Here is a 19,719-nt window from a genome sequence, read left to right on the forward strand (position 1 = left end):
TTAGTTTGGATTACTGCTTCTGTTTTGTTAGTGGGATGAAGCAACTGCTTAAGATTTTTACTGAACAGACTTCTAAATTACTATATACTTTTTTTTTTAATTATTTGTCTTATGCTGTAGCTCTGAAGTGAATTTTGAATTTTAATAGAGTCAGCCAATTCTGTCATGCTACTTAGCAGTATAGTAAGTTATGTCCAGATTTATGTGTTTTACAGTTTAACTCTTCGATGTGAATGGGGCTGAGTTCTGGTGACTGGGTCTGTGGTTAGAATGTTCAAGAAGGATGGATAACATGGACTGAGTGATTCTAAACGCTTGAGAACAAAAACATCTACACTGTACTGGATAAACATTTTTTCCTATTCCTTTCTCAATATCCATTGCTAAGATAAATAACAGGTACAGAGTACAGATACTTATTACCACTCTAACCATGTGATCAAGCATGTATAACCACTCCGTTTGCACCAAATACTCCAGTATATTCAGCAAACACTGTAACTGGCACCATTCAAATGTGGGGAAAAAAGAAACACACTGTATACAAAATACCCAAAATCAGTACATCTACATAACACAAACCCAAAATACAAAAAATTACATAGCATGAAAAAAGTAAAGTAATAAAGAAAAACTAAGAAAATCAGAAAAGGCCTTTCCAACAAAACAGACCTGATTCTACATATCTACACCAAAGAAAATTAATCTAACTATAAAATTAACAAGTCTTAACATATTATGTTATGAAAATATCAAGCTTGCCTCACTAGCAAAAAAAATAATTTCACAGCTATAAACAAAATAGGAAAAAATATGAGACTACTTACTCATAAAAAGATATGTAACCTATGTGAAACTATGTTCAAACAAAAACAAGCTATTGATGCATTCCAAAAAAATAAATAGGAAACAGTCATCTAAATAAAAAAATACAAGTGAAATGGATAATCTGACTATGTGGGTGTCTGCATGAGTGATATACAAAATATTTTGCACTGAAGAATTAGGGAATGTGATGTGTTTCATGACTGGCTTTGCCATTTGTCATGAAAGTTGTTCCCTAAGCATATATGCACATAATCCATGCATGCATATATTAAACTTTACACAGACCTATAGAGATAAACTGAATGATATATGTCTATACATCTATCTGTATATATGCATACATTGCATACGACATAAAACTATACCACATATTATACAGTACTAACCATATAACATAACGGAGATTCACGTGTTTTAAACTACACTCTGATGGACAAATTTCCTTTTGGTTCCACTGGATCAAGTTATTTTTTACTATTTCCTTTTGGTTCCACTGGCTCAAGTTATTTTTTACTATCTATTCCTGCCCCTCCACATCAGCAACTTGCATTCTGAACCACATCAAGTCAGATTGGCAAAATTCAGAATACAGCCTCAAAATCCTGCTCTTAAAACTATTTTTGTAGTGAATTACATCATTAATTATTGATCTTGTGAACATCTGTGGAATTCAGATTGCACTATTTGCACTAACTTTAGTTGTATCAAACAAAATGGTATTTCAAACAAACTATAGAAAAGTTAACAGCATACCCTACTATCTAAAATGTTACCCATGTCTACATGAGTGGGTAAGCACTTGTACAGTCCCTGGCTGGCAGGTAACTGGTTCGCTGTGAATCTGGGTTTCTGCCAAGCAGTTTACAGACCTAGTATCAAAAGTGTAATTACCAAATTCTTCCAGGATAAAGACTCCTTTCACTGTATTGCACTTTTTAATGTGATTCAGCTCTATGAAAACCTAGAGAGAAGGAGGAAAAAGAAAAAGTCAGCAAATAAACTCTTGGTGAACACAGCACAAACATCACAGCATATTCACTCTCAAACATTCTAGCAAACAAGATCATTCAAAGCATTTCATTAACGAAAAACAAAAACACAAACGCACAAGCTGCCACAACAAACTTAAATAAAAATATTGCTAAGAAGCAAAGATAGCAGAAGATTAGTACCTTCCGCTCCTTGCAGGAGGAGAAAGCATGGAAGAGAAATGATTGACATTAATCACTGGAAACAGCAAGCAATTTTGTCTAAAAAACACATTTGCACCCGTCCCCCAAACAAGGCAAATAACATTAAGAGCAGGATGCTAATTACCACAGACTAGGGTGTTTGCCAGATTTAGTATAATCGTCATCCCCCACAACTGTACTTTATATTCATATTACCCTGCTCACAAAACAGAACTGGGTGCAAGTTATGACCAAACATTTCTTCCACACTTTAAGGTTATTACATTACCGCTTGCCCCCTGCTGAACTCTGACAAAGCTGTGTATGGTTACACCTCCATGCATCTTCCTCCAGCAAAGAGGGCAGCAGTACAGAGGTGTGCTAAATGGCACTTTGACCTCCAGTTACTATTCCCCAAACGGACCAGTGGGAGGTGCAGTTGGGGGTAGGTCAGAAACCCTGCAGCAGAAGGATATGGCCAGTGCATCAGCATTACAACTGCCTGGTTCCAAGTGGGATGTATATGGTGTAAAGATGCTGTACAGAGATTGCATTATTTTTGCTTAAACTATCTATGGAAGAAGAAACAAAAAAACACTGCCAAAAAAGCATCAGCTACGCTGCAATCTTTGAATTATAAACAGCTGGCTCTACATGAAGAGGCATGTCTTTATATGAAGCTGCTTGCAATGGAAGCAGAACTCAAGTCAATATTCTAAAAATCAGAGCAATCACACAGGCCTACTTCATCAGCAAGGCCTGCTCCTTTACAAATATGTTAGCTATGTGTAAAGTAAAAAAGAAAAATAAAATTTTCTGAGTAGATACAAAAGCGCAAGTAACAAATGGACTCAAGTGAAACTGCCCTGTTCAAGTGATAAGGAGTGACAGCCTTTTATATATAAAAAGTAACAAAATATGTTCTTACAGTATCAGTTGATCTACAAAGAGGATGTCTATTATGGATACTATGACTAGGGTTATCTTCTCCACCGATCAAAGGTTTTATGCTTGGGAATGGATGCAAGCCTGTGATTATGCATACCACTAATATCATATGTCAACTGCAGACAGGCATTTGGCATACAAGCCTGTCAGATTGCCCCTTTTCAAAAAAAATGAGCATCCCGTTATACATCAAGATTAACAACGAAGATATGGCACCTCTACTGCTAACCGACATACAAGTTCATGTTTTCTTTGTCCTTTCACATAGGACAGCCACCAGAAGGCAAGAGGGAACTGGTTTAGAGGCCGAGATGGCTGCACAAAATTAAAAGTACCAATGGTAGCCAACCACTACAGGAATCATTCTCACTGCATTTCCAAAGAGAAAGTTGGGGATCCCAAAGGCACTCCCTGTCCATGACTGACCAGGCAGCCTAAAGTCAAGTCCCTCCAGCAGGAGACAGAGGGTTTCCACTAAGTACCCACTAACAGGCAAGGTCTGAATTGCTTTGGAGCGAGTGGGCTGCCAGGTGCATCCACCCTCCACTGAAATAACAAGGTCCAGTCACCCCAGAGACCAGGAGAGAAAAGGACCATAAAATCATATCACAAGCTAGCCACTCCCTCCCTCCCTTCCTCCAAAAGATGGAGGAAAAGAACTCCCTTACACCAGAAGAAACAGAAGACATTCTGGGCATTAACAAGAAGCAAGACTACTCTTCTCTCCAAGAAACAGACCAGCAACTACTGGCCAGAAGATAGAGAAGTCTGGGTTTGTTCCCTCAGCAAGAAATCCTATTAGACTGATGTAGAAGAACAGAGAGAGAGGTGCCCAAAGGGGGAGCCCTCTATCTCACAACCAAGCACTAAGAAGCTGCTTACCAGCACCTCAGAGAACCACTTTCACAATAGCAGCAGCACATCACTAGAGGGGTACCAGACCAGGACTCAGAGAAACACTGGACAGCCCAGGGACAGGGGCCAGATGGGAGCACTTAGGTTCATCTTTACAGCAGCTGCAGGGCATTTTTCTCTCATACTGAAGAGCAATGAGTTATTTGGTGGTGAAGTGGAACTCCTAACTTGTCAGGAAACCATCTAGCAATCAAACAGGATCTCAGCCCCATGCCTGAACAGCTCCTTCCGATCAAAGGGAGGAATCCAGCAAGAGGCCATCCAGGTCTTCCCCAAAAAGGGATATATGCCGGTAAACTAACCTAAGCAAGTACATGCCCATACCTGAAACCTGAACCAGATAAGCCACCACAGACAAAAAACATCTGAAAAGGTGCAAATGCAGATGGCAGTTTCCACGATGAAGAGAAGATCCATCCTAATCAAAGACTCTGTGACAGCTGGCCCTTTACACCAGCGAAGGCTGGAGCCCCAACAGGTGAAGCGCATAGTTAATGGTCATAAAAACCCTGCAAGTCAGATGAATACTTCCTCCTGTCAGCACAATTCCACTCTCAGACCATCTTGTCTTTTAGCTGGGAAGACGGGCACAGGGCTTGCGGAATTTTTGGAAATTTTGAGTACCTTTCCCACCCACAAAACACACAGAGGTCAGCTTTGGGATGGTAAGGTAAAGGCTTCATTCCAATCTGCTGGAGGATGACAGAGTATCAGCCCTTCAGGAGACAGGCAACAGCAGACTGATGCTGCTTTCAGTTTGTGTGGTAAAACTCAACAAATGCTTCTTCCACAGGACTGAGTATGAAATTCCTTAAGAAGACTCTGCCTAGGCCCACTAAAGGCCTAGATACAAGCAACAGCTTAACTGCTATATAACCCACATAAAGGAAACTTCATCTGAAAAGCGGCTGAAAAAAATCTCGGAGACACCAGAACTTAGTCTCAAAAATAAAGACCCTTCACACTTAGCTTCCTGTGGAAGTAGCTAGGAAATGTACCCTAAACTTCCTGACTTGAGAGTATAGATTGGGTCAAGACAAAAAAGGGCATGATACAAGTTTAATCAATGTATGTTAAGTATCTGGGTTGAGCACAAACCATATGTGGTCATATACACTGAAGGTGCCACACAAGGGGCGGTCTTGTACTGAGCCAGGCATTGGGCATCTGAAATTCTAAAAGGTTAAATCTCACATAAGCAACCCCAAGCCCCACCAAGACTAGAACAAGTATCGGATCTCTTGTGCCTGCACAGTGGGCTCTGGTACAGGCTCACTTACAAATCTTCCTCACACAGTGCCAACTTTTCCACATGGGCTTGGTGAGTGAGGTCCTATAACAAACAGATTCAGTCCCAAGTAAGGAGAAGCCATACAAGATGATTCAAGGAGACACTCCTCATAAGCAGGCTAATATGACAAGGAACTCGGATGACTAGGGTAGTGGAAAATGGCATAATCTCTTCAAGATGAATCCCAAACTGGTAGCCTGGCTGCACCTCTCCCTACTTCAGATACAGGGAACTGATTTAATGATGATTCCTGCTTCTGGTAGGTGCAAAAAGCCAGAGATCTCCCATAATGCACTTGTCAGAGCCAGTCTTCCAGGAAGGATCTCAGGTGAAAGTATGACTCAGCCACAGACAGGGACCCTCGTACTAGCTCCACAAGCAGCATGTTTTCTGATAGAATTATATAAAGTGAAACTGGTTTCCTTCATAGTTATAACATGTCTTTGACAGAAAAATGTATATAATTTGGTAGAACTGTTTTTGCCTCACAGTAACAGAGGTTTGGTAATCATAGCAACAGTGTGATATTTTTAGAACACAGCATCTGTGCGTACAGAAAAGAAATAAGCAGTAAACAAGTGTGGTTACCTTAAAAGAATGTGCTCGTGTGGAACAAAAATTATTATACCTTTGAATGTTTTTTTAACAAATGTCATTAACAATAGAGCCTTGTAGAAATATCTTAAAACAGTTGACTGTACACAGACATTCAGGTGAAAAGTGAAATGGCTAACAGCAGAAAGAGTAAAAAACTATCCTGTCAATGAAAGAACAATTCAGCCTGTTGAGAACTGTTTTTCTCTGGATGAGATAAGAATGCAGAAAAAGAAGGCTTCAATACAGGAAAACAATGTTTTCATCAAGGACATATTTTTGAAACTAAAAGTGGCTGTAAGAGACTATGTGGTGGACATTTTGTAATCTGAGTCAACTGAGGAAGTGCAGTGTAACTTGCAGTGATCTGTATTATAAAGAAAATGTTTATAATCTCAGTAGTGCTTGGTCAGCTTGTTTCAATAAACTCTTCAACATACGAATATACAGCTGTACAGTTAGTCTGTGTAGCTGCTGATAATTCAATTTAACAGTGGTGTGCCAGACTTAATTTGGACCTTTTAAGTATTCGAAAAAGTACTATGACAAGCACTATACAGTTGGTATTAACAGCTCAGCAGTATCAGGAACTTCCAAGTGGGTGAAACCAAGGTTTCGTCTTTGCATCCACTCTGAGACATTCATCAGCATTTTTGACAGAGGGGGCTTCCAATTTACAGTTCTAGTCTACAGCCTGATCACCTGTTAGCCATTTCTGAAAATGGTAAGCTTCTTTCTGAAATAACATGGATACCATCAAGGACATAAGTGATAAATGCACACATTTTGTGGCCATAGACTTAAATCAGACTCCTGATAAAGTTTGGACATTATTATGTCAGTGGTATGAACAAGCCAGTAGTGATATTGAATATAGTAAAGCATTGTCTGGTAAAAACAGAAGTGAGAAAGTTCATATGTGTAAACAGATTCATTGTTTCAATCAGTACGTACGACAGTATAAAAGTACAATTGAATGTCTTAACTGTGGAGATAGATATCCTTGTTTTTGTTTAACATGTCATAAAACTGTGTTACAGCAATTGTCAGTAAAGACTATGTAAGACACATCAAAATTGTCAGATTAAGTCAAAAGTCATTTTGTAATGCCAGTTTCTACCCTTTAGAGAGAATTCCAGTGATTTTTAAATCATCCTAAAAGTTTACAGGTTGCAGAGACAGCTGATATGTTTCAGACCTACTGCTTGGAGTGGGATGCTTTTAACAAAGATAAGGAATTATCAGACAAACAGGATGATAAGTTGATAAGTTAAAAGAACTTAATGAAGAACACATGCAAATGTTAAAGAAACTTGACATACAGGTTAGGACATATATGCAAAATGTTTTAGACAGTTTAATAAGGGCTGATGTTGCTATTCATACTGCTATGGATACACAAGAAATTATGTGTGGGGACACTGACGCCGAAGCTGGATACACAACAGAAACTTTTGAATACCATGGCAAAGGAAGCAGGATTAGACATTAAGATAGAATTACAGAAACAACTTGAGGAATATATAGTTGCACATGCAGATTCACAGACACGTGTCAGAACATGTTAGTTCAGATAACATTAATGCTCCAAATGTGCAGATAGTAACAGGTACTTCAGCTGATCTCTATCAACAGTCTCATTTGTTACAAACAATTCCTCATCGGAATGACAAGAAAGGTTTTTTTTTTTAACAATATATTGACATTTGAAGACTGGCTTTCGTATACAGATGGCAATGCATGGAGTAATTCGCTGCAAAGATGTTTTTTGGTATTTATTCCAAAGTGTTACAAGAGGGCGGCCACGGTGGTGCAGCGGTTAGTGTTGTCGCCTGACAGCAAGAGGTTCTCCGGTTTGATTCTCGGCTGGGGTGCCTCCTGTGCAGAGTCTGCATGTCCTCCCTTTGGTCGTGTGGGTTTCCTCTGGGTGCTCCGGTTTCCTCCCACATCCCAAAGACATGTTGTAGGTGGATTGGACACTCTAAATTGGCCCTAGGTGTGAGTGCATGTGTGTGTGTACCTTCTGTGGAAGGTTGGGCGCCGGGATGGTAACTCAATACTGTAAAACTCCACTACCAATCATGAGCGGAAAGATGATCTGCTGTGGCGACCCCTAACCGGGAAAAGCTGAAAGAAGAAGAAGATTCCAAAGTGTTACAATACTTTCATTATTTCTAATGAATGCAGGCTTGACTCTAAGTTAGAGAAAATGAGAGCTATACTCTTGGGCTTACTCCCAAGGCCAAATTTTGACTACAAAGTTAGAGTATTTCAATATTAGTTTCTGACAGGATGCTAGAACAGGCAGAGCATTTTAACTTGGCTTTTCAGACAGTTTACAGAATAGATGACAGGGAAATGAGTGACCCAGACATGCAAAAGAGGCTAATACATGCATTTTTGGAACAAGTAAAAGGAGTAATGAGTAAACTGCTGACACAGTAGAGCAATGTGTTCTTAAACTAATGAGAGGGAGAGTAATGAGTGACAACTAAGATATTTTTAAGCATAACACTTTTTCTCTTGTTACTGATGAAGCTGGGTTTGAAACAGTAGTTGTGGTAGGATGTGAGAGATGAAGAGAAAGGTGGGGGATGAGAACAGGGATATACTGAGAGTAGCATCAGCCCCTCCAGCTACGGGAAGTCCTGATGATACACACATTACATTTTTTCTCTGTAGAAAACTGGGCCATATCAAACAGGACTGTGTATACTTCAGAAAATGGAAAAATAGAGAAATGAGTACTTGCAAGGGATTCAGAAGAAAAAGCAGTCAGGAAGGAAAAGCAAAAGTTGCAGGATGATAACATAGGGGATCAAACATTTCATAAGACAAGAGGGAATACAAAATTCCAGCAATTTGATGGTGAAGGCAATGTATATCCCATAGGAACCAGTGAAGATTCTTCTTGTGGCTCAAAATGTAAAAGGCAGCAGGCTGTATGGTAAGGAATTACTTGTCCTGCATACGCAGCAGATGTAGATGATAATTCCCAGCAACAAAAACATAACATTTGTGTTGTCAGAGAAGTTCTAGGCATCTGGATAATAACAGTGATTCACAACAGGTGTGTGCCCCCCTACTCAGATAGTCCAGTTAGCATTTTTGAAATGAGGAAATGATGGTAGACCTTTAACTGACATCTGGGTGGAGGTGTTGCCATGGAAAAATGTCTTAATAGACACGGGAGCAGCAGTTTCTTTTACAAACAGAAGGCTTAAGCCGGATCTGAGAAAGAAAACTTTGATCTCAGGTTTTAATGGTAGTGCATGCATAACAGTGGGCAGTGAACCTGTAGAAATTAAGTTTACTCAGAATGAAACTCCAGTAATGGGAACATTTTTGATGCATCCCAGTTGTGGAATGACCATAACAGGAATGGATATTTTAGACAGGCTAGGTATAGCAATTGATTTTTCCAGCTGTATTCTGAGGAGGAAAAAAACAGATGAAAGTGAACTGAGTGTTAACCAACAGTGTATGACAATGAAAGTTAGCCTTTAGAGAGCAAGGAAAACAGGGTGGTGTCCCTGACAGATGAACAGAGAGATATTTGGAATACCATAAAGAAAGAATTTCAGACCTTATGGGCAGTAACAAAAACAGACTGTGGGAAGTTAGAAGTTCCAATTACAGTGGGATGTGCAAGCGATTACATTCCTCCTTTCCAAAAAAAGTATCCGATTCCAGCTGAGGCAGCTGATGACATGAGGAAATGCATTCAGACTGGGAACACAGAGGCATAATTCTGAAGGGACAAAGTCCAACAAATTAGCCTATTTGGTCAGTTAAAAATTAGTATGGGAGTTACTGTTTGGTAATAGACCTCCATAAGGTTAATCAGTACACACAGCCAATAGCACATTTGATACCAGGAGTTCCAGAAATAGCAGCTTGCATAAAACCACAAAGTAATAGGTTTACAGTGACAGCTTTAGCAAATTAATTTTTTGCTGTACTACTTCAGAAAAGGGAATGTCAAAGGTTTGCTTTTACCTTTGAAAATCAACAGTATGTCATGACTAGATCACCTCAGGGTTTTCAGAACAGTCCTGTCATTTTTCAGATAATAGGGACATTCTTACAGGATGAGTGTAAAAATGACAAGGTTATTCATTAAACTGATGACATTCTGATACAGTTGGAGACTGTGGAAGAACACGCATCACAGCTGAGAAAGGTTCTGAGACAGTTGCAAGAGGCAGGGTACAAAGTAAAACAAAATATGGTGCTTGTCACAAGTAGTAAAATTTCTGGGAACAGTTATCAGACCAACCGGGAGGACTCTTGTCAGGAAAGGGTGAGGGGCATTCTGCAACTGCTAAAGCCTTTGACAATTTTAGATTTGCATAAATTCATGGGAATCATGAACTACAGTAGCGCAGACACCTACGCAGAAGCTGCAGCCTCTCTCTATAAAACATTGGCAGATCAAAAAGGAGAGTAGACTCTACAATGGAGTCACACTGAGGAAGAGGCATTTAAAATTTTAAAACAAGCTGGCACAGGCAATGGAGCTGATAGCTCCCACCAGTAAATTACCTTTTGTTTTCCAAGCAGCAGCAAGGAGGACACACACACAGTGATGTTATTACAGTCTTGGCCACAAGAGACATCTCAGGGAAGGGACACTAAGTTAAGACCAGTTACTTTTTGAAGCAGAATGACTCCTGTAGAAAAAGGATATTATCCTTGCATTAAACAGCTTTTGTCCTTTTACTGGGGAATAAGATAGAGTATTTGACAATGTTCTCAGGGGTTATAGTTCAAACTCCACATTTGATGATCAAGACTTTGCTAAATAACAGTGAGAGAAACAAAATCACTGAAGGGGATAGTCAGACTGTTTTTTTCAAAATGGATAACTACTTTTAGTATGAAGAATGTACAAATACAGACAGGGGACAAGTACTAATACCCAATTTTATTGGATATGAAGGGAAAATGCATGACTGCATGGCAGATTTGGAGAAACCAGTTAAGTCACCATTAAAGGCAGATTATGACTGCCACATTCCTACAGTGTATGTGGACGGTGCACATTTCTAGGATGGAAAGTACTACACTGGGTTTGCAATAGTGATGTCACAAAAGAGAGAGACAAATCAATTATGGTCAATTTACCAGGATACATGTCATCACAAAGGGCTGAGCCAGAGGCTGTAAAACATGACCTGAAGTTGTCATCATTGGGTCTTCAACTTGTGGGCCTCAGATCAGTCCTCGGATTGGACTTGGCTGTATACTCCAGCCTTGGAGTCGAATGCTGAGCTCCTCCTCTCCTACCCCTCATGCCCCACTTTCCCCTCCATCCCCCAGATCTTGTTGCTGCTCACTTGAACAGCTTCAGGGTCCATTGCTGAGCTCCCTCCAGGGAAATTTTTCAGTGTTTTGGGGTACATAAGTGCTTTAATTTTTTTCTCTTAACCTCCTTTTTCTATCTCCTACTCTTTTAGTTTTTAAAAAAAAGTTTAGTTAGTGTAGATGAGCTTAGAAGTAGGGTGGGTCTCTCTACTTTCTTCCCCTTTTTCTGTAGTACTTTTGTGGTTGGTCCTGCTATGCCTGATTTTCAGCCAACAGGCTTTAAGAAGTGCAGAGAGTGTGGGCATAAAATCTCACCTTCCAATGCCCACACTGTGCGTGATTTGTCTAGGTGCGGCCCGCCTAGATTCCTCCTGCTCTATATGCGCTGGCTTCACTAAATGAGTGCTTATAGACAAGAGGAATAAGTTAATACTCAGAGGTCTTCTCCCTTCCTCCACTCCGTCTTTGCCAGAGTCCTCTTCAGGGGCTCAAACCTCTCTAAGAAAGTGGTTGAAAAGGACAGGGACAAATGGAAGCGGTCTCCCAATAGAACTCCAGCCCCTGTGGGAGAACCTCCAAGACACTCCCCTCCACTTAAGCTTCCCCTTGGCCCCAATCTCTATGCATCTCACCGGAGCTGGAAGGTCTTCTCTTAAGTCCCCTATTCTGGTTTCACCCAGGCACCAACTCCAGGCTGGGGTCAACAGCCTCTTCTGCAAGGTCCTCCTGGAGGCTCTCAGTTTGAGGTGGACAGGCTGATGAAGAAATTTTTGCTGGAGCCTTGGGCACTCAGCCCACTTTCTTGCTTCTCTCTCCTTCTCCAATCCACCCTTCAGTTTCAGAGCCCGCTGTGATCCAAGGATCCTGAGTTTCAAGACGTCAGCCTCGACAGGTGCTTTGGGTCCTACTGACTCTTGGAGCCATAGGTTTGCTTTGGGTCCGAGAGGTTGGTTTCAGCTACCCAGGCTTTCAGAGCTAACCCTTCCCCTTGGCACCTCAGCACTCGATAGTTCGGCTCCGACTCTGCCTTTGGAAGTGGAAGTGGTGGGAGTTCGCAAAGCTTCAACATCAATGGCTTCAGCCCAGACCAAGTTGCCCTTGGAGTCCTATTTCCCTCAGCTTTTGAAGTAGTGGAGAGGGTTCTCTCGGCCCCCACAAGAGCCTCGACTCCCCCCACCCTTCGGACCAAACTCCTCTCCCTTCTGAGTTGGTCGCACCAGATCCCCCTTCTCCTGTCTACGTTGGGACAGCCTGTTCCAAGGTGCTTGCAGGTGGATCCCCTTCAGGAGCACCCCAAGTCTTCTGACACCTCCCCAAAGCATCCCCCCCCCCCCGGAGGAGGTGCAGAGGAAGCATACATGCAAGGGGATGCATTTAGATTCCCCATTGGAATCCCTGATAGAAGAAATGGACTTGAAGGAGAAGGTTCCCCCAGATCCCCACCTGAGGATATCTCCTTTGGAGACATCATGGAGATCCTTCTACAGAAAGGTGGGTAGTCCATCCACAAACCTAAGTCTGACAAGTCCGTGTTCCTGGAAGCCTCTGGAATAGGTCTACCTACATCTTGTGTTCCCCCCTGATGACTCCCTGATTGACTTAATATCTAGTGAGGTGTGGAAGGAACCGGACATGGTAGAGCCCACACCAAAGTGCCCAGATGAAATTCTTAGTGCTCCTGCGGATAGGCTCCACTGGACTAAGCATATCCCGGTCGATGCGATGGTGTGGCTGCCACAAAGAGCGAGCTGGCCCAAGAGAGCTCTTCTGTTCATCCCCCAGACAGGGAGTCTAGGATGATGGACAGATTTGGTAAGCAGGTCTACTCTTCAGTCACCATTTCTCTGCGCACACGTAATTATATGGCACAAGTGTTCAGATTCCAGAGAGACCTCGTTAAGGAAATCTGAGTCCATCCTGGGTTCCATGTCTGAAGAGAACAAGATGATCTTCTCCTCCAGAATGGCCACCATCTATTTTATCTCCCACGCGTCCATGAGATTACTCTCGCATGCTGCAGACAGCACCTCAAGGGAGGCCGGTTCTGGCGTTACATTAGGCATCATGCCTGGATGAGGCTCTGTGAATTCTCAGAACCTATTAAAGTTGTCCTTTCTCAATGCCCTTAGATGGATCATCCCTTTTCGGTTCCACGGTCAGAGAGACTCTTTCCCAGTGTGAGAAAGACGAAAAGCCCCTGTCTGCCGTCACTACACTTTTCTACTCCATAACAGTCCTATTCCAGGAATCACTGTGGCGGTAAAAAGCTATGGTTTCAAGTGTCTCAGGAGCTTTCCAGGACTCACAGGGAGAGATTTCCTCCAGAGGCAGAGGGGGGGGGGGAATGATTCCAATGGCAGGCACCGCCCCAGTGGCAGGGGGGAGTCCTAAAAATCAGGAGTCCTGAGGGACTGCCCGACTGCTCTACTCTTGAGGCAGGCAGGGGACATCTTTCTCTTCACCCAACAGTCTGGGAATCTATCACTGCAGAGTTACACCATACTGTTCCTCAAATCCCCAAACCGGTCTCAAAATCTCCCCGATGTGCCACCCAGTCAAAGGGAGGCAGCAGCTCTAGAAATCCCAAAGCTGCTGGAGAAAAGTCATCCAACCCATCCCCCAAGACCAGTTTGGATGGGGCATTTATTCCTGATTCTTTCTGGTGCCAAAGAAAACTGAGGACTTCAGAACAATTCTGGATCTCACTTCCCTAAACAAGTCGGTTGCCAAAACAAAGTTCTAAATGGTCACCATACAGTCCATTCTGCCCTTTCTGCAAAAGGACAAATGGATGTGCTCAGTAGACCTTCAGGATGTGTATTACCACATCAAGATGGACAAAAGCTCCAGAAGGTTCATCCACTTCTGGCTGGGAGCCAATCACTTTTAATTCAGGGTACTCTACTTTGGACTCACCACAGCACCCAGGTTGTTTAATGAAAGTGATGGCAGTAGTTGCAGCTCACCTGAGACTGGTCGGATTCCAAGTGTTTCTTTATCTGGACAATTAGCTCCTCACTGCCCCCATCAAGCATCGACTTCTGCAAAATAGGGATTGTCTCCTTCACCTAGCCTTGACCTTGGGCATAACCATCAATCTTTCAAAGTCAAAACTGGATCTGATCCAGATCAACTCTATAGGGGCTCAACTGGACAACACAGTGCATGGCCATTCAGTCTCTTCAGCTGCATGTGGAGGCACATTCTTTCCTATCATCCTCCTCATTTTGAGAGCTTTGGGGTCGATGGCAGTGACCATAACTCTTCTCCCGGTAGCTTGCCCACATAGTGGAACTTAGCAGTTCAATGGTCCCTTCTTGAACTTCCCATGGACTATGCCATCAAACTTTCTCGAGTCCTCAAGGAATGCATGGTAGCTTCATATTCAGGATGCTTAATTCTCTCTCCTCTCAAGGCCATGGTGACCACGGATATCTCCCAGCTCGGGTGGGGGGCAATGGCTGGGTCGGACAGTCCAAGACACCTGGTCCCCTATAGAGACCAACCTGCATATAAATGCCCTGGAGATGAGGGCGGTCCTTTTAGCACTGCAAGCTCTTCACACCTCTCTTACCATGGGGGCAATTGCTATCCAGGCAGACATGTCAGTCGTCTGGTACATCAACAAGCAGGGAGGAACAAGATCTTATCCCCTATGTCGAGAAGCCATGAGACTGTGGGACTGGGCGATCTCTTCCAAATGCTTTCTTGTAGCAAAGCACATTCCGGGGAAGTCAAACATTTTAGTGGACAAGCTCAGCAGAACCTTTCTGATGCCTCATGAGTTGTCATGGTCCATCAACCTTTCAGTGGCAAACGATCTTTCAGAAATCGGGTCAACCTTGCTGCGATCTATTCGGCTCTCTTTCCAATGTCAAGTGCAGTGAGTATTTTGCCCTGATTCCCCAGAGACACTAGTCCGTGCTTGCCCCCCCCCCCCAGTTTTCTTTATGCCTAAGCTCCTCTTTCTGATTCCCAAATTCCTCCAGAAAGCTCTGAGGTTGAAGTTCAAAATCATCCTCATTGCCCTGTTCTGGCCTGTACAAGTTTGGTTCCCCCTTCCTGTGGTCTCACCTCATGTGTCCACCTTGGACTCCCCATCACCTTCCGGATCTTCTGTCCCACCCTTCGGGCACCCAACATCCAGAAGTCCTCAGCCTGAGGCTAACCGCTTGGCAACTCCACTTCCAGTGATTGTTAGAACTCTCAGGCTATCCTCCCCATTCAGAAGATTCTGACTGCATCTTATAAGTCCTCTACCAAGAAAACTTACTTTAGTAAATGGAAGAGATTTTCTATTTGGGCACAACAGCATCAGTTAAATCCTTTCATGGCTCCTCCCCTAGCTATTCTAGATTTCTTGGCTAACATCTTCAATAGTGGACCTAGCTTCTCCATGGTCAAGGTACAGTTGGCAGCCATCTCAAATTTCCATAATGGTGAAGATTCTACATCTTTGGCATCCATGAAAATATGCAAGGCTTTTTTGAGGGGTGCCTTTCTATTTCAACCTCCGGTCAAGGACCCTATGCCCCCTTGGGACCCCACTTTAGTGCTACAAGCTCTGGTTTCTGCTCCCTTTGAACTAGCTGCCACAGTTGATTTGCAATTCTTGTCTTGGAAGATGGCCTTCTTAGTGGCTATCACATCTCCTTATTTTGTCTTATACAAAGACAGACTAACTTTTCACCCTAATCATTCCTTTATGTCCAAAGTTGCTTCCAGAGGTCATCATCAATCAAGTGATTAATCTCCCAGTCTTCTTCCCCAATTTCCAAAACAAGGGAGAATCCAAGACTCATCTACTTGATGTTCACAGACAGGTACGTTTTTACTTGGATAGGACAAAAACCTTTAGAAAATCATACCAATTTTTGTCTCCTTAGGAAAACCAATTACTAAGGTGACATTAGCTAATTGGATCTCAAAGTGTATTGCATTAGCATATTCTAATAAAGGAATTCCTCTTCCAAATCATGTGAAAGCCCATTCCGCTAGGTCTATATCCACTTCCGCAGCCGTCTGGTCAACAGTGCCTATCAATGACATTTGCTCAACAGTTATGCAGGCTTCCTCTCATAACTTCATATCCCATTACAAACTGGATGCATGTTCTGCTCCGGAATTTCCTTCCATGAGGGCCACCTGGGATTTCTGTAGCTGGGGAATCTGTCCCACAGGTTGAAGACAACTTCAGATAAAAAAAAGTTATGCTGTTACCATAACATTCCATCTGAGCTGTTGCTTCATTTGTCTTCAACCTCCCCCCCTTCCTTAGATCCTGGGAGGGTCTAGCAGAAGTAGCTCAGGTCTCTCCCACTAGTGTGTCATCCAAGCCCTGAGGTATCCTGTGGATGGTGTGCCTAACGTTTGTTTGTGTTTAGATGACAGTTGTTTTATTTTCAGTAGCAAACTCGATCCAAGTGGTGGAGGGAGAGTGGGGCATGATGGGTAGAAGAGGAGGAACTCAGCTTTTGGCTCCAAGGCTGGAGTATATGGCTGAGTCGGGTTCAGGCACCTAGGCAGTGAGACATTTCCCTGTGGTACATTTGACTGGGGACACATGGCTGAAGTGACATTCAGCTGTAGAGAAATATGGCTGTTTGCAAATTCCCTTTGGGCAAAGAGAAGAATGTGTTGCCATACCCGCAACTTCAATAACCAAATGCACAGGGGGAAAATAATGTCCATGGTCCCCAAGGCAACATCACACAGCAGGCAGTATGGCAGGCTTCAGCAGCAGGCTGGCCAGAGGGCATATCAGTGGCAGTAAAAATGCAGTGCACAATGGGCAGTGCCTTTACAATCAGTGTGTGTGGGCCACTACCCCCTTCACAGTGTCTAGGAAACATTACCTAAAACACATACTGGAGCATAAATGTGACTGAAGAAGCCTGCAGGATTTCCCCCACACTGTAGCACACTTCTACATGTTGTAGTCACATATGTATGTACTGCAAACGGAGCACAACACTCAATACGTCTTCTGTCCCTATGCATTTGGTTATTAAAGCTGTAGGCATGGCAGTGTGTGCTTCTCTTTGCCCACAGGGAATTTGGAAACAGCTATATTTCTCTGCAGCTAAATGTCACTTCAGCCGTGTGTCCCCAATCAAATGTACCACAGGGAAATGTCTCACTGCCTAGGTGCCTGAACCCGGTTGAGTCGCATCTGAAACCCACAGGTTGAAGGTAAATGAAGCAACAACACAGATGGAATGTTATGGTAAGAATTTTTTTTTTTTTTTTTGCAGCATTCACATCCAGTAAATATTTACAATGACAGTGCTTATGTAGTAAATTCTACCACAAAAAAAGAAATCACTGAAACCAAGGCTGAGTGAGCAGAAATCCTTAAATAAATAATTCCAAACAATTTTCCAGGTACATAGAGTGAACTAAAATCTTTTAATGATACCAAGCAATTTTCAGATATGCTTCCAATTTTCAGATACACAAGTAAAAACTTTCACCCAGAGGACTTCCTCAGGTGCACAAATCAACTAAAAAAGGCTAGTGAATGTTTTAAAAACAGTGTTGAGTCACATGTCTAAGTTAATAGGCAATTAAAAGTCAATTTAGTTAAAGGAGAAGTAGCAAGAAAAAATGTCCTTAAAATAATTAAGGCATATTATGATAAAACCTTGTAACAATACATTAAAATAAGAAGTTATGTACTCACCATAACATTCCATGTTTGTTGTCCATCTCACCTTCATTCATTGCTTGTTGGGTTCAGAACCAAGCATCGGTTCAGACTCGGCCTAATTCAAAAGCTCGGGAGCTTCTACTGGCTTGAGGCTATACCCCATCCCACGATGCTCAGGGAAGATTATCCAGATCTTGTTTGTAAGCAAAAGCATGACTATTCACCTATGATTAAAAACCAACATGTCTGGACAAGACTCAGAAGCGATTCAGAGACTCCATAATCCAATTATAGTAAGAAGCGTCTGCCCAATCCTCCAGGAGCAAAGGCGGGGGAAGGAAAGTGGGACGCAAGAATGAAGGCGAGATGGACAACAAACATGGAATGTTATGGTGAGTACATAACTTCTTAATGTTATGTTGTCCTATCTCGCCTTCATTCATTGCTGGTTGGGACAGTGTCCATGGCACTTTTTCTTGGGTGGCTCAAGGGAACAAACTCTTCAGAACAGTGGACCCAAAGGAAGCCCTGTTCCTGGAGGCCAAATCTACTTTGTAATGAGTGATATGACGCTTTACCCATGTAGCTGCTGCACAAATGGAATCTATAGGTAGCCTCGCCTGGAAGGCTAAAGAAGTTGAAATACCACTTCTGGAATGACCTTTCACTTTTCCAGGGAATTCTCGGTTCTGGGAAATGCATGTGTAGGAGATGCAGTCTGTAAGCCATTTTGAGTGTGAGACCTTTGAAACTGGGAGTTCCTCTTTTTCTAAGAAGGAAACAAATAGCTGGTCTGATTTTCTGAAATCTTTTGTTCTATGCAGGGAGAAACGTAATTGTCTGTGTACATCTAACTGATGTAACTTATATTCTGCCTTGTTGCCATAATTAGGGAAAAAACTGGTAAGTCAATGGATTGGCTTTTGAGCACACTTTCGGTAGGAAAGAAGGGTTAGCTCATAAGGAAACTCTCTTTGTGAAAATGTATGTACGGGGGAGCGTATAGACAAAGCTTGAACTTCAGACACTCATCCAGCAGACGTTATGGCAACCAGTAGTGCTGTTTTCCATGACAATACCTTAACGTTACATGATGATGCAGGTTCAAAGGGGGGTGGAATCAACAGAGATGGAACAAAATTCAGGTCCCATGGTATAGGAGGGCTCTTTCACTGGAGGCCTTAATAGGAATGTACCTTTCAAGGATGCTTTGTAAAGTCTGTAGAACATTATCTTCATTCCCATTTTCTCCTACATGGAAGTTGGATATGGCGGCCAAATGAACACTAACTGTAGCTGACGCAGCATCTTTGTTAAAAAATTTTTGCTAAAAATTCTAATACTGCTGAAACCGGGGCTCTAAAGGGATCAATGTGGTTGTTAGAAGCCCAGCGGGAGAACCTCTTCCATTTACTAGGGTATAATTTTCAAGTTGAAGCCTTATGAGAGAGCATCAAAATATGTCTTACTGCAGGGGAGATATCAGGGAGCCTGGCTATTAATGGAACTGGAGCAGCCAAGCTGTCAACTTTAGGGTTTGTACAGACAGATGATCAACCCCGACGAATGAGTCAGAAGATCTGGAACTGGGTCAACAATCCACAGTTCCTCCTGGAGATGGGGCCACAGAAAGCGGAACCAAATCTGATGAGGCCAGTATGGAGCAATAAGTATCACTGCGGTTCTCAACGTGCTGGCTTTCTGAAGAACCTTTGGGATCAAGGGAAAAGGTGGGAAGGCGTAAAGGAGACCCAGGGGCCAATCGTGTATAAGTGCATCCCTTGGTGACTGTCCTGGAGGGGGAATCATGGCAAGGTAGCTGCAGCATTTGGCATTCATGGACGTGGCAAAGAGGTCACAGCAAAGCTTTCCCCATTGGCAGAAGATTTCTTCCACCACTTCCTGTTTCAGGGACCACTAGTGGGGCATCAGAGTAGCCCTGCTGAGTTTGCCCGCAATCACGTTGGATTTCCCCGGGTTGTGTGTTGCCATCAGAAAATGTTGAGAAGAGGCTG

At 42.7% G+C, this 19,719-nt stretch overlaps 1 protein-coding gene across 1 annotated transcript in view; it reads right to left on the minus strand.

Annotated features, from left to right (window-relative positions):
* Positions 1–19,719, minus strand: part of MADD (MAP kinase activating death domain) — a 2,427,721-nt gene that overhangs the window by 350,338 nt on the left and 2,057,664 nt on the right. Inside the window, exons 33-34 of the mRNA XM_044082094.1 lie at positions 2,001–2,009; positions 1,720–1,789 (exon numbers count right to left, since the gene is read on the minus strand). Of these exons, the coding sequence (XP_043938029.1) occupies positions 1,720–1,789; positions 2,001–2,009 (79 nt within the window). The remainder of the gene's footprint in view (positions 1–1,719; positions 1,790–2,000; positions 2,010–19,719) is intronic.

Source organism: Protopterus annectens, chromosome 9.part0 (assembly GCF_019279795.1).
Source record: "Protopterus annectens isolate FY-2018-M chromosome 9.part0, PAN1.0, whole genome shotgun sequence".
NCBI classification, from domain to species: Eukaryota; Metazoa; Chordata; order Ceratodontiformes; family Protopteridae; genus Protopterus; species Protopterus annectens.